The 16,390-nt window shown below is 36.2% G+C and overlaps 2 protein-coding genes across 3 annotated transcripts in view; one reads left to right on the top strand and one right to left on the bottom strand.

Annotated features, from left to right (window-relative positions):
• The window catches only part of LOC125230916 (EF-hand domain-containing protein D2 homolog), a 44,759-nt gene extending 29,246 nt beyond the window's left edge, over nucleotides 1-15,513 (bottom strand). Inside the window, exon 1 of the mRNA XM_048136196.1 lies at nucleotides 15,270-15,513. Within this exon, the coding sequence (XP_047992153.1) occupies nucleotides 15,270-15,439 (170 nt within the window). The 5' untranslated portion in view covers nucleotides 15,440-15,513. The remainder of the gene's footprint in view (nucleotides 1-15,269) is intronic.
• LOC125230915 (pickpocket protein 28-like) overlaps nucleotides 10,174-16,390 on the top strand; it is a 29,044-nt gene continuing 22,827 nt past the window's right edge. The window contains exon 1 of one of the 2 annotated variants that reach the window (XM_048136194.1): nucleotides 10,174-10,228. The gene's annotated coding sequence lies outside the window, so the exon portion shown is untranslated. The remainder of the gene's footprint in view (nucleotides 10,229-16,390) is intronic. The other variant, XM_048136193.1, reaches the window with a different exon arrangement.

Here is a 16,390-nt window from a genome sequence, read left to right as displayed (position 1 = left end):
TTTGTGGGGCAATAAAGAAGATTAACTTATTTACTTACTTAAAAAGTAAAGTAGTGTGTAAGTGCGTTTTCACATTATCCGATCCGATATCGGATGTAGGAAAGATTTCAAAATAAAAAAATCAAAGATGGTGGCGTAAATATACGGGACATGGGATGGGTCCGACATCCGATATCGGAACGGATGATGTGAAAACGCACTAAGAGAAACTATGTAAGAGACATAGAGTCATCGAGTATTTTGCCGAACACGCAGAAAATAGACGGGCCGAACCGCACCAGAAAGGTTCCTTTTGTGCCTATGTTTGGTATGAAACCCTAAAAAAGAGAAAGCCAATTCTTAGGTTTATTATACAGTTCTGGATTAAGCTTGAGTCTAGCTATATATAAACAATAATAATAACATTTGTCGGACACTATCCCGGTGAGTCACTCGGGCACATTGCACAGACATGACCTCATAACTAGGATAATTCACCAGCAGTTAGTATTTTCCATACAATCTTGTGGACCGCGAAGTACCGTACTACAAGTAGGTACTTACCTGCGCCAGTTCTCGAAAATGGTCGAGATACTTGGTTGATTCGACGATCATCGTCGTTTTGGCGAACGATCTCATAGGCAAAAGTGAGCGACACTCGCTAGGGGTGAGATGCAGAAGGCGGTACTCCTGTACACGGCGCGTAGGTCGGTCACCTTGGGCCCTGCCTGCCCCGCTGCTGGATGTATTTAAAAAATAACCATGTACCTGGGAGTCTGTCTTTTCCCTTTCTTATACCATTGTTTTTGTATCTTTTGTATTTTTAGCATAAGCTACAGAAAATATTTTGACATACCAACGTCAACGAGTTTTAATCACAGACAACCGCAGAACAGAAAGATCACTGCACAGACCATACAGGTTGTTTGATAGCGAAGTACGTACTAAGTAGAAAATATCAAAGAATTATAGCAGAGAACGACATAATTACTTATGTTTTAATAGCCAAGCCGAAACGGCAGATTTAACATTTTAAAATTGTACTGAAACACATCCAACTTATCAGTACGTATAAAACCATGAGTCGTTTATGTAAATGGCCTTGGAGATGATGAAATGAGAAAATGAGCCAAATAAATATCTGTAAGTACTCCTCACACTAATAAATACCCTTGGCGGGATTCGAACAAGGGACATCAGCTTTAGCAGGCCGGCAGGGCCAGTCCAATCCAATATGTACAAGGATTTCACTCCAGAGTTGTGGGTTCAAATCCCGTTGCGTGGCCAACCAACTTAAACATTGTAATTTTTTTTATTGCAATATCTATTCTTATTCTTCAATGAATGTATTTTTTTATTTTTGTTTTATTTTATTTCACTTATAATTGTGTAAATTATGTACAACACACAAAACAACATTGTATACATTAGGTTAGGCTCCCTCAGAAAAGGTTTTCTTCTTTTAAAGATGAATTAATATTAATTTCTTTATTTTATAATTTATTTGGTATAATAAGAAAGAAAAAAAAAACAAAAAGTAGAAATTTCGAAATAAAATGGAAAAAAATCACCTAGAAGTTAGCATATTTAGCTGATGGCTGGTACCACAGGGCCACGGACACATTATCGTTCCTGTCGAAATTTCATAGCATCTTGTAACTCAAATAGTATAGAGTTTGACGTAGCTTTGGCAATACGCACACATGCGTATATATAATAAATATACAAAATGAACGTAGTTTATGGAAAAGGATCTAACCCACAAACATTGCCAATAGAATTTAAACTTTCTGACAATAACAATAGTCATTCATTTCAATGGCAATTTTATGGAGATAAATCCTTTTCGCTAAACTACGTCCAAATTTTCGTAATTATAAATTGTCAAAACGCTGCGCGATTTGACATAGGTCTTGCCTCCTCGAGGCCCGCCGGCCGTCTGACATTTTTGACAATAAGGACACATGTATACGATTGACGTATGAAAGAAAGAGAAACGAAACCGCATAAAATGGCCGTTTTCTGTTGAATTCATGATATCGTAAATGATGATAAATCTTTGTATATACGATAATAAAAAATATTTCCTTCTACGAGAGACTAGATAATTTGGAAACCTTCACTTTAAAGTAGGTTAGACTGATTAAAGTTGCATATTTTTTTCACAATGTTAGTTAAACGAAAAATTAAGGCCTTACTTTGGATTAAATTTCTATCGAGAAAATTGTAAGCATTCGTGTTTCGAGCTGTACAAAAATTTCAATCATATAGTCAAGATATACATATCCAAAAATCAGATCTCTAGGTTTCCGGGGCTAAGCACACCAGTGAATCTAAAATCCTAATATTTATCGATGCATGGCCTTAAACTCTCCTATACGTAATTATTTAACTATACCTTTTCTTAACTCGTAATGTATTTTAAGGCTCATCATCATCATCATAAAGTTTATCGTGGTCTCTGTTGACAGCAGTTTTTTTTTATTATTAAGTTCATACTGTTTGTCCCATTGCGAGTCAAAGGCGGCTCACATTCCTCCACTTATCCCTATTCCCCGAAATTTCACTCCAGTCTCTGTCAAAGAAGTAGCTGTGGTTTAAATAAAACAGTTTATTTATATAGATACCTCTAGCGCAGTTCCTCAAAGAGAATAAAATGTTTATAAATATAGCGAAGGCATTCGCTGTGGGAGATATTTTTGTTTACGCATTAGCGCGTGTTACATGTTCGGTCTGTATGCGGTTAGTATTATTTAGACATTCTGTTTGTCAATATAAATGATTCAATAGTTCACACGTAATCTTTTTAAACATTGCGGAAATAAATACTAGAGCTAATCGTCTGACTCACGAAACGTGTTAAAGAGTTTTAAGGTGATTGTACGTTGTATTATACTTAGACAGTGTCTTTGCTTTCATCTAGACTAGTATATGTGTGTGTTGCGAGGGATTGGCCATTTATTGTAGGCTTGTGCCGTTTCGTTCGTTGATCGGAGCGCTCCGATCTCGTTCAATCGCTCCCATGAACTAGTTCGCTCTTTTAGGTCTTTTGCTCATTTGTGACAATCCATCACAGAAAGGCCCTTATGGCAGGTATTGAGTTAGGCACAGATCCTAAATCTGCATTAAATAAGCTATCTAATACAAAAAAAATCATGGCCCTAGGCCACGTACTTTTTTTTAAAAAAATCATCAAGCATACACATGCTAAGTATTGCACTTTTGAGAAAACGTGAAAAGAAGTTTGAAACTCACTTTAAGGGTGTTCCCATTGGAAGTTACATAGATGACGATTGATTGTGTATCTTAAGGTACATTTCTTTGAGAATCAGTTGTGATTGTGTTTCATCGACTTCCAGATCATGAAAAATCGAGCTTTGATTAGGGCAAGTCGCTTATAAGAAAAAAATTAGGAAAACATATTTTTTTGGCTTTTCTTCTAATATGTTGCTATCTGAACTATAGTACATAGTTATATATGTTTCAACTTACATTTAAGGATAGAAATAAAATCCCATGGTTCATTAAATATGTATATTTTAATCAGAATATCACAATTAGAATATTTAACATCTGCTCCTATAATAATAATAATTTTCGTATAGAGACTTCTAAATTATATTTAATCAGTCTACACATTTATAACTAAAGTGTCAGAATTATTCTGCATGTCTTATTTTTTTATTTATAAATTTTTAAAGTTACATAAAAATCACAAATTATTGACTCCCATACATTTGGGAAAAGGGCCCTTATGACCATCACAGATAAAAATTACTCATTGCTAATGTATTTTATTATTTTAGTTACTTATCTTGTATTATAACAGAATACCAAAGAAAAATGTTATATGAAGTAAACTTAAAATCTTGATCATTAATCAGTAATTCTCATAAAACGTTTATTATAATTATTAATTCACACAGTACCTACCAGATCGATTTGTAATTCTTAATATTTGTTTTTTAATTATTTAAGACACTTAGTATATCGGAAGAAAACACATCTTACCACCGATAATGTCACCAATAAGGGACCATTCATAAACTACGTACCGTCAACTGCTGCAACATTGCCACGTGAAGAGCGCGGCGTGCGAAGTGTCGCGAGTAAGAGAGAGACAGTGGTAACGGCGGCATTAGTCAAAGGAAGAACATCTTCGCTTTGACACGCCGCCGAGTGAGGTTTGAAGTCAGATTGCACTTAGTAGCTACTCACGAGTAAGATTTTTATTTTAAAGTGACGACTAGGTACCTAAATCGGGTAATTTTTAAATTAGGTATCAAAGTACTTCATTGAATCGTACCTATATAACATAAACTAACTTATAAACAAAAGTTGTAAGTAATTACAACATTTTTTAACAACAGTTTTCATATTTTCGAACGCGCTCTGGCATAAGGGCCCTTTTCTACTAAACTTTGAGCTGAATTTTAATATAGAAATACTTAACGTACACTACTGAAACCAAGCTACAATTGCACGTCTATTCGTATATTTTACTATTTTGCATAAATTCAAAAATCGATAATTTCGAACGATTTTACAAAAACGTCGATATCTCCGTAACTAGAAACCGCCATAAGGGCCCTTTTCTTATGGATTGTCACATTTAGTTCAGCCAGACCAGCGACCACTGCGGTCGGAAAGATCAGAACGAATGGGACCGAATAGTGTCAAAATTATACAAATAGTCCACAGATAGTAACATTCCGGGCCGAAAGGTTGTAAGTAACCGAAGTTTAATATGAAAACGACTTTTTTTGTTGCTCTGCTAAGTAGCTCTCGCTCTCGGTCGGCGCAGTCACACATTCGTTCTCGATCCAAACCGCTCGCGCTCGCCGATCCTATACTGAACTAAATGAGCAAAGACCGATTCTCAGACCACGGAAAGATTCAGTTCATTTCGGTCATTGATGGGATTTTATTCCTAACAGTTCATAGTTCGTGAACGACACAAGCCTAATTTATTGTTACTATCAAGCCCTGTAGACAACAGAAAGCTAGTTAAAATTGTACAAGCTTTCTATTAATGTAACTGAGTAGGTACCTGCCCCTGCAGTTGAAGTAGGTAGATATGTAGGATTGTAAGTAGGTACCAACTTTCGATACGGACTACGCCCTACGTAACGTGAGTGTTTTTAAACTTTGAATGATAATTATCAAAGTAATGAATGATATACTTATACAAACAAGTATATAAACAAACAATAAATAGTTGAAACTACCGGTTTTACCGCGATCCAGTGAAACCTAAGTTCAGGAGAGTTTGCCCTTTTAGAAATCCGATCCCTCACCAAATAAGGTTATTTTTAACAGTTCTGTTCGAGTTCTATTTCAGACTCTAGTTCCCGGTAATAACCTGCATTGTAACGTAATTCTTGGAAGTTGGGATTGAGTAGATATTATCAATGTTTAGGTAGTTTAACACTATGTTGCAGTAGCCAAGAGCGATGCACTTTGTCGCATTGCGCCGATTCAGGCTGCAAACAAATTCGTGCCGGTACTTGGTTGAATTGGCGACTACGACTAGCAGGTATGCCACTGCCAATGCCAAAGAAATTAGGTACCTAACTTCTTTTAGGACAAATTTTGTGTTACTGGAAGCAACTGCAAGTACTGCAACGTATTGCTTTTTAAGGTTCTGTGATCAACATAGCAACTCTTATAGTATAGTAATATAGGTATATCGTAGCAGCTCGTGTCATTTGAAAATATATAGAACTAGCTTTTGCCCGCGGCTTCGCTCGCGTTAAATTCGAAAATTGCGGAATGCTCCATACAAACTCACCCCCCTTCCCCCTATTCTCGGTTCGATGACTCATCTGCGTAATTTTAAATGATAATTGAATGGTCATATAAAACCTGTTAAGGTGTTAACCGGTGAATCAGTTCCTAGTAGTCCACATGTGACACCTTAGTCATATTTCGCGTCATATTTCTTACTAACGGCGGATATAGCTAAACCTACTGGGTATCATAGTCATAATAAACCATGTCAAACATTTTGCCCTATTTATTTTCTCAATGACAAAATTGAAACCAATCATTCTTCAATTCAGCTCATAAATTTTTATCTTTAACACTTTTTATTACCTACACCTACCTATGTTGGTGAAAAATAAAAACATATCTATGTATTAAATGATTTTTCGAACATGATGAAAATATAAAGACTTAATAATATCTTACTTGCTTACAAATCTTTCAGTATCCAAATTTTCTAAGCATTGTAATGGATTTTTAACTTTCTCAAAATATCTTAGTGGTCTTTGCATGGCGAGGATTTCATCATGGTCATCCATCATTAATGTAATTATAAATAACGTCAACTCCATCAGAGGTACTTAACCTAAAATTGACTAACATTTTTTTATAGTATAGGAAGCTTGCAATTCCCGCTATTTATTGTAGTCTCATACTTAAGCGACACATATTCGTGCGAGATTTCAAATCTAACGGCCGGTCGATCCTGATGTAATCGCGTCATAATATTTGTATCATCTGTTGTCGAATCGGGTCAGCGGCACCGGCATCGAAACGCCTCGCCATTGCCCCGTCGTTAATCCAATTCGCCTGCTGGCGGCAAATCAGGTCATGTTTGAAGAAACGGTTGTTTTTGTGATGCCGAATTCTAAATTGTGACAGTAAAGTAAAAAAATTAGTGCGGTTTTAGTTTCTCGGCTTTGTTGCTATTACATATATCAGTTGCTATCCTGCAGGGTTAGCACATGATTCATACGAGAGTATGTCGCCGCGAGATAGACTACCCGTCCTTATGTCATTAATACAGATTGAAGATGACGTGTCATCTATCTCGCGGCGATATACTCTCGCGGCCATCATGTGGTAGGCCTACTGATTTACAAGACGTTAGATGTTCAGGCTAAATATAGTAGCAATCACGGCAACCTTGTAAACCTGTTAGAGGTTACACCGGAATCATTCATAGAACTCATCCTGATCCAGTCTCCTCGCGTCGGTCAGCCTGATAATAAGAATAGTACATTACGATACAAGTGCGTAAAAAAGGAAGATCGAAACGAGTGGCGATAAATTAAAACACGACCGAAGGGAGTGTTTTAAGTCGACACGAGTTACGAATTTCCTTTTCGCACGTGTATCGTACGACGTTTTTCAGTACAGATGACCCTCCGAAGTTTCGACCTGACATATAAATTATAATGAACCACTTCTCGCACTAGTGCGTAAAAAAACGCCATCTGTACTGAAAAAAAGTTTTAGACTTAGTACCTAGAAGTATAGAACATTCGTACAGTTTCAGAGTAGCTAAGTTTTACGCGCATAAAAGATTGATAAAGGAGTCGCTAGTGTCGCTACACATATCTAGCAGTAGGTACCAAAATATGTTATCGCAAGAGATTTTCGTAAACAAAAGAGTTAACCACTATGCCTATACTCACAACAGTATACTTCCTAAACACTTTTGCACCGTATTACCTATTGAATAATTAATAAAACCGGAAATGCTCTTCGTGTCCAATATTAAAGAATTTATTACCAATGTTTGTTTTGAACTGCCTACTATTAATGCGTTGCGCTAAATTTATTCGAGTTGATAACATCATTATGTAAACACCATGCTAGCTTCAAGTTTCTTAACAACATGCATGTAGCGAACCAAAAACAGCATTTTCCTCAAATATTCATAAAACGAGGTAAGTGAAATGAAATTACATAATGTTATTCTAATCAAATGTTGAATATTCAAATCCATAACATAAACAATTTTAGATTTAGGTTTTTAAGTAGGTCGCATAAATTTGTGGAGGTGTACGGAGAGGTCACACGAGTTATAGCGACAAATTGGAAAAACTCCAAAAAAGCTCGTTCGTTAATCGTTATTCAACTTGTATGGCACGTCTTTGCCTTTGGCTAGTCTGTGGCCAAGAGTAAGCCCATTTATATAAAAAAAAACTTTAATAATCTGTAATTCTGTACCTATTTCCTCGCTACAAGACTTTTTTTTTTTGTTATTGTTATTAGTCCAGCCAGTTGCATCAGGGATCGGCCGACCGGCGGCGGCGGGAGATACGATACGAAGTCGACATCCTCCCCGGTAGCACATAGATATCGGTCGGTACTATGTCTGATATGTTTCTGTCTGCATAGTTGTATACTATTGCATTTGGTAGTAAGATATTTTATTTATTTACATTGCCCATGCTCTGAAAGTGGCTTATTGTTAGTGTCCAAAACCGAAACTTCGATCAGACAACTACATTCGATACCTAGAATGAAAGTAGCGAAGTCAATATTGGGTGGGGTGGGGTCGTTTATACCCGTTAACCTTTATACAGAAAGACTTGAGCTATAAAGCACAGTTGAATGGAATTGTATAAATAATGGAATTTATATAGTATGCATACTTGACGCATATTGGATTCCGCGGGTTCCTAGTGTTACGTTACGTGGCTACATAATCCTATTGCTGACTGAGTGTAAACTAGTAAAACTATAATAAACCAATGTAATTGCTATCAAAATCCGTTACTACCACGCGGAAGCTGGCCTTTTTATTATGATAAAGGTCCTAACTGTCACGGACAATTTTAGGTTCTTTGAGTGCAGAATCACTGTCAATAATTTGAATGGAAATTGTAGTTTCCGCTGCGTCACGCGCATACAAGTAAGCGTGACGTAATATAACATATTTTGGACATAATTTTTTGGTATGGTGGAGAATGCTGCATTTACGATAAGGTTTTCAATATTTATTTTATTAAATACTCATCTACGACCATACTCAGTGGATCTTTTAAAAGTTCAATTCGCATGTGCTCAGTAGCCATTTGGAAATCGTCCGGCGCCCCTGAAAAGTGTTAACGCGTGGCGTGTCTCCGTTGTTCTCTGATGTTTCCATCGCTTCTCAAGAAAAATACTAGAAATCGTTACAAATGTGATCCACGATTACATTTTTACATAAGTACCTAAATATGGTCTTATAGTTCATCTGCAAAGAAAAACAATTTCTGTTGGAATTTCGAATCAAACATTCATTGTAGTAAAAGCATCAGGACCCTTTAGGGGCTTAAGGCATAGAATAATGTAACATAAATTACGTAAACGTAATGTTAAATATAAATATCAAGTTAGTATCTAGAATAGATACAACTCAGTCTAGGCAAGTTAGCAACTACTCAGTCTCGCTGGGAATAACAATCCGGTGCAGTATTGCCGCTGCATTTTGCAACACTGACACAATGCGTCTGCGAATGCCTGCGAAACGGAGCGCTTTCCCAACCAACATGCTTATTGTTTCCTATTTAAGAACCTTGGGTTTTTACAAACTTGGAAACTGTGAATGGCGGCTAGATTTAATTAGCTATTAAATTGTCTTTCGATTCCGGCCACAGTAACATTGACCGCAATGTTACTCAATTTTGAGGAAGTCGGGAATAAATTCAATTGTTTTAACAGGAAATAATGGATCAGTGTGGCGTAAAGTCCTGGCTTTGGCGGTAATCAATGTTAATTTTATGTTAGTTAGAGGTTATGCGCAAAATATTGAATTTTTAACAGAGTATTTGATATTGATGATATACAACCATGTGGATTAAAAGAAAACTAAAAACATTATACAGGAAGTCACAAAACGTGAAAGTCCATAATGTAAAAATAAGGGGTATCGGCTACTACATAACGTACCAATCTAACTAGAAAGATGAAATTAATGAAATGTGACATGAAGCGTTGGGGTAGCTTCGGCAATCGCAAAACATACGTCGCGTAGTTCTGGTCAAATGCAGAGTTGTAGACTGGGTTTGTTTGTACTGTTGCATCTATCTACGGACAGTAGCAAAATAAATAGATCATATCATATCTGAAATAAACCAAATTCAAAACAATGTCTTAAATCCTGAGAAACGATAGTATAGTACATATCATGTATTCATTGCTTATCAATGACGCGATTTCATGAATGAGATTTCTTGTTTACCCGATGTACGTACGATACGAGGTAGCTAATCTTATCGTATAACAAGCCGTTAGTTACGTAGCTTAGGGCATTGTATCGACGAATTCTACGTACCTGTCGCTTAATCGATACTTGTAAATATGACTTATATTTTCACTATTAAAATGACACATTAATGGCAATATTATTGTAATCGGACGGAGGATATTACAAAATAAAGTGATATAAGTTAAAATACGCGCTGAGTTACCGAGTCGCAGTCGATGGAGATGTCGAATATGGGGTCGCTTCCGCCCTGTATCAGTAGTGGTACTTATTCAAAGTTTTCGACTTTACAAATTGTTCCTATTTTGACACCACTTAGAATAGAATAATTCATTTATTTAACTTGCAGAGTATCCCGCTCGTACTCAATATTATTGATTATTGGTGCAGAGAGGCTGTTTCTAAAATAGAGGCCGAATACCCGATTGACACACGTCCTGGTTTTTTATTTTATGTTAATTTGTTAAGTTCAAAATCACTGTTTGATTCAATCCCAATGGTAAAAATGTGAGCCAAAAAGTTGTATGGAAATTGTTGAGAATATGAATAGAAGTGTAAAAGTCTATACAAAACTATTTATGACGTCGTGGAATGGACATTTTGGGGATTTCTTTAAATGGTGAGATAAAAAGTACTGCCGATTCTGAATGTAATGATACAAGATTAATAAGGTTTCGATATTTTTTTCTGAGAGTGATAACAAAATAAATCTTTCTGTAAAGTTCAAATGCCGGTTTTGTTGCAGTTCACACATTGAGCGGAATTGATAATTTACCCACAAACAAATGGAGCGTTTCGATCAATTTAACGCCGACAGCGTATGGATGATTGAATGATTGTAGCTATAAACGAAGTGCGAAAGTAAGGTCAACAGTGCGGCGGCATTGTGTCTAGACTTTGGGCAATTTATTACGTGGCCTTTACTCCTATTTGTGTCCTATGTTGGAACTTAGAAATGTTAAAAAAAATTGTAAACGTGATTTTCACAGATCGTGATCATTTTGGGTTTTCTCAAAATCAGAAACACTATAACTTGATATCTTGCTGCAAAAAATATGTTCCAAAAAAATTGTACGAAAATTTTAATTTCCGCTACGTCACGCACAATACCTATAAGTGAAAAAACCGGACAGTTTTTAAATAATGAAATAACTTAGGATTAATCAGGATAAATACATAAGATATTAATAAGTACTTATAAGTAATAACATTGAGTTGTAGAGCCCATTTATGAAATAAAACGTGGCCTTTAAAACTGTTTATAAAATTTTAATAAAACATATAAAATGTTTTATTAAAATCGTTAACTCACCGTAGGTACCTACATAGTTACAGTCCAGTTCATCGGTATATCCTTGTACCAAAACATGTAAGTAACATTATTTATTACATTTAGTACGTAATAAAACTTGATTGTTTAATACTCCTCCTAAGTATTAGATATTTTTGCGGTCTTCGTCGTTGTGTAACATATTATTGCTGAAGACTGTACAAGTTGACCGATAGCAGTGAATCATTGTTGAGTCTCGTTCTGCGCACGCGCACTGTTACCGCAAACATAACGTCTATAGGACATTTGTTATGATTAAGTTGAATGACTAATTTCCGAGTTGTTGTAAAAGTCATTAAGGAGGTGATAAATACGCCGAGTTGATGACGTCAGGAAGTAGGCATAACAGTGTTTTAGTGCTCCGTCTTAGGAAACAATAAACTTGTCCGTTTGTATTTTCCGCTAGGAAGAAAGAGGTGGTGAACGGTTCTGAAATATTGATGAATAAACAAATCCCAAATCTATGTTGTGACAAATTTAGATTGATCGGTTATTTATAATATAATCTCATCTATCTAATACCTAAACGAGCAATTCTTTTATATTTATTTATGTATACCGGCGATCTCGGAAACAGCACAGCTCTAACGATTTCGCTGAAATTTGTTTTGTGGGAGTTTTCGGGGCTTAAACATCGATCCCGGGAAACGCAAATTTTCGAGTTTTCATGCGTTTTTAGGGTTCCGTACCTCAAAAGGAAAAAACGGAACCCTTATAGGATCACTTTGTTGTCCGTCTGTCCGTCCGTCCGTCCGTCTGTCAAGACCCTTTTTCTCAGGAACGCGTGGAGGTATGAAGCTGAAATTTATATCAATTACTCAGGTTTACTGTCCCTTGAAGCTGTGAAAAAATCAAACTTCTAAGCCAACGCAATCAAAAGATACAGCCGTTTATGCCGCAAATTTTCGACACTTGCAAGGGAATCAAAACCTACAGGGTGCTTCCCGTGAACTCAGAATCTTGAAATTTGGTACGAAGCAACGTCTTATAGCATAGATAAAGGAAAAATTACGAAAACCATAAATTTTTAGTTACATCACATAATATTTTTTTTTAATAATTTTAACCTTACTACCCATTTCCTCATAAACGCGTAGAGGTATTAAATTGAAATTCATACCAAATACTCAGGTCTATAATACCTTTAAGCTGTAACAAAATCAAACTTCTATGTCAACGCAATCAAAAGAAACAGCAATTTAAGCTGCATATTTTGAAACTCGCAAGTACTCGCAAGGGAATCAAAACCTAAAGGGTACTTCCAGTCGACCTAGAATCTTGAAATTTGGCATGAAGCAACGTTTTATAGCACACATAAAGGAAAAATTCCGAAAACCTTAAATTTTTAGTTACATTACAAAATATATATTTTTTAATAAATATAAACTTATTACTTTTTTCCTCATGAACGCGTAGAGCTATCAAGTTGAAATTCATATCAAATGCAGGTTTGTACGGAACCCTCGGTGCGCGAGTCCGACTCGCACTTGGCCGGTTTTCTATATTATCTAAAATCACGATTAATAAAATAGAACTCTGAGCGAAGCTCGGTCATCCAGGTACTGATTGACGCTGTTAAAAACTAGTATAAAATATAATAAGATTTTGCATGCCCTCCAGCTGGCTGAATACACTGTACTTTCAATTTGTTTGATACTGTCTATTTGACTGTATACCTACTTAAATAAAATAAATAACTAAATATTATAAGGACGTTCTTTCTTACACAGATTGACCGAGTCCCACGGTAAGCTCAAGAAGGCTTGTGTTGTGGGTACTCAGACAACGATATATATATAATATACGTAGAAAACAACCATGACTCAGGAACAAATATCTGTGCTCATCACACAAATAAATGCCCTTACCGGGATTCGAACCCGGGACCGCAGCTTAGCAGGCAGGGCACTACACGCTAGGCCAGACCGGTCGTCAAATGAACAATTACAATGCAAATAAACAATTTGATTTGATTTGAGTAAATCAAATGCTTACTTGGATATTTACCTCTACACTTATCCAAAGGATTACCTATATATATATTTTTTTTTTATACTACGTCGGTGGCAAACAAGTATACGGTCCGCCTGATGTAAAGCTATATTTTTAATTCGGATCGAGATGACTTGATGAGCTGATGACAGAGACATAATAATCGAGAAACAATCCAATTTTCCTACCTATTTTATGTGAGGTTATAGGTAACTGTGATGTAAAAGATAAACTAAAATGCCAACAACATGCAAGCGAATGCGAAGCGCTGTAGATGCCAAATCCGTGAAAGGATTCGCAGTGAAGTTTGCAGCAACCGTGAGAATCCTCGATGGTAATAACTTAATAAGTTGGCTAATGAAAAACAGTCAATTTATTCTCGACTCGATTCGTAAAAAAAACATGCGACGTAAATGAGCATCTATTCATTCACTTTTGTCTCCCACGATGAGCTACGTTTAGAATTTACGCTGGTATTAAAATAAAATTATCTATTGACTACAATGTACAGCAGGGCTAGCACATGATTGACGCGTGAGTATGTCGCCGTGAGATAGACTACCCATCCTTATGTCATTAATACAGTTAGAAGAAGACGTGTCATCTATCTCGCGGCGACATACTCTCGCAGCAATCATGTGCTAGGCCTACAGGTTGAGTAGGGTTTATCTGTTTAATCTGGCTGAAGGGAGCCAGCTGTAAAAGCTAGCGTTTAAACATTTTGATTTCGAAAGAAAGGCGATCTATTTATTTATCGTTTTATTTGAAATTATATGAAATAGCGAGATATGGATATTGATTTTCTTATTTATTACCTATAATTATTTAGTACCTACCTATTTTTCGTGATTCTAATTATTGGTTCAGTGGTAAAACTGGTAAACTTCTAAAGCGCTCAACACGAGTACCTATATGTCCTAAATAGTTACCCTACGCGTTCACCTATTTCCTGAATTTTAAAGAAGATTAAATTATTTTACTTCACTAAGATAAATTATTTTACTTATACAAATAAAATATAAATCTTTGTTTAGAAAATAAAAATACAATCTAAATATCTGTGAAAACAGCTATTTGTAAATATTTAGGTTTTTATTCGTAAGTATACCGAAGATAATTTTGTGTCAAGTCGATGATAGGTACGTAAGGCTTGTCTTATCTTTATTTCATTGAGATAAATACGTAGTATTTTACATAAATACAAATCTACCTACATAGAATTACCATTTTGAATTTCTCTAAAATAAATTGGGCATGCCAGGCCAAATAAATTAATTACATTTTAATGGCGAGTTTTCTATTATATTATTAAGCTAGTGTGGGTTTATGAATCTTTCACAGGCCTCCCTACCTTTAACCTACGATCGTATCTTCCTCGTTACCTCCTTATCGTTCATAAGCATGCAACAGCATCGTGGTAAACAAGCTAAAGATACTGCTTGCTTAGTGTCTCAGCAAACTAAGAAAATAAATACTTTATCGAGAACTGGTATACACTGTACATGTACACAAATATAAACAAATAACTTGGGATTGTGAAGTAGCAAAAAAAATTGGTACCTACCTACTTATTACTAGCTTTTGCCCGCAGCTTCGCTCGCGTTAGAAAGAGATGAAAAGTAGCCTATGTCACTCTCCATCCCTTCAGTTATCTCCACTTAAAAAATCACGTCAATTCGTCGCTCCGCTTTGCCGTGAAAGACGGACAAACAAACAGACACACACTTTCCCATTTATGATATTAGTATGGATTACTTACATATTTATACGGATTATACGGATCAAAGGATTTTTTTTTACGTTGTGGGTATGTAAATAAATAAAAAAGTTCAAAACGGCATACATAGAATTTTTATCCCTCCCTTTTGGGGAGGTCTGTAGCCAATTATAATTCCTTAGTACCTTCAAGATTTATAAAAAGTAAAACTGCAAGTGAACTAAGAAAAATGCAAATCGAGCCGGGCAGGACAACAAAACACTTACTTGTTGAAGGTCAACTCGTATTGTTTTATTTCTTTCCTGGAGAACTCGTGGAATTCCGTGTAGACATTGACGAATCTGTACTTGGGTTTGATTTCGAGGCCTTCTTCTAGTTTTTCGTTGATTTCTTGTCTCCGCGAGAGGATGCCGCTGAGTTCGTCGGTTGCCGCCATCGCGTGTGTGTCGTGTCGTGAGGCTACGCTCTCTTGGGAGGCCGTGCGAGGACTGCGCCGGGCCGGCTGTGTAGTCTGTGCTCGCGGCCCTCCGCCGCGGGGGACGGTTCGCGCCACTCGAGCCCTAGATTTTAGCAACTACGTCATACGGCGGGATGAAAATTTAACTTGGAGTATCTCTTGAATTTTTTATGAATAAATCTACCTACTTTTTGGTTGAGGGAGTACCTAATACCTATGTATAAAATATGGAGTGTATGGCTAAAACGAATTCTTTCTGAAAATATAAAATTATTAAAAAGAAAACCTTTTTACAGGAATTTCAATATTTCAGTCTTAGTTATAGTGCGGGGCGTTAACGGATAGTTAGTATGAATGTATAGTCCCGTCTGGCAGAAAGCTTGAAACTTGGCATGTATATAGCTTATAGGGTTATAAAAAAAATAGAAGTAAAAACACGCCGATGTTTCCCCTCTTTCCCCTCACTTTTGTATCCCTGTTTTCAGTTTTTCTATATTTCCATGAAAACCGTAAAATCTACAATAATAACGTCTAAAAGAAGTATATTCTCTATAAAATTCTCTACAATACTGTCTTTGGAAGTATATAGCTAGAACTTATAATTTTCAAACTATGCTCATTTTCCCTTTGCCATATTTGTGTTTGGTGACCAGTAGGATAAGTAAGGCCAGCGACTTTGCACTTTTGCCTGTGGCGATGCTGCTTGGTAAAATTGTTCATTGGGTCAAACTGATCCGATTTCGCCCAATAGTCATGAAATCGCACGTGACTACTTCCCACAAAGAGAAGGGGAAGGGGCCGGTTCCCTCGATGAAATCTATGCAATACTTCTTCTGACTCTTAGCGACTAGGGCAAATCGTATATCATTTCCGTGTAATGTAGGGACGTGTTAATCATTTCTGAAAAAAATCGTGGCACCTTTTCATACA

Source organism: Leguminivora glycinivorella, chromosome 11, assembly GCF_023078275.1.
Source record: "Leguminivora glycinivorella isolate SPB_JAAS2020 chromosome 11, LegGlyc_1.1, whole genome shotgun sequence".
In the NCBI taxonomy this organism is placed as follows: Eukaryota; Metazoa; Arthropoda; class Insecta; order Lepidoptera; family Tortricidae; genus Leguminivora; species Leguminivora glycinivorella.
Note: the sequence above shows the minus strand (reverse complement) of the source record. Positions and strands in the feature narration are given on the sequence as shown.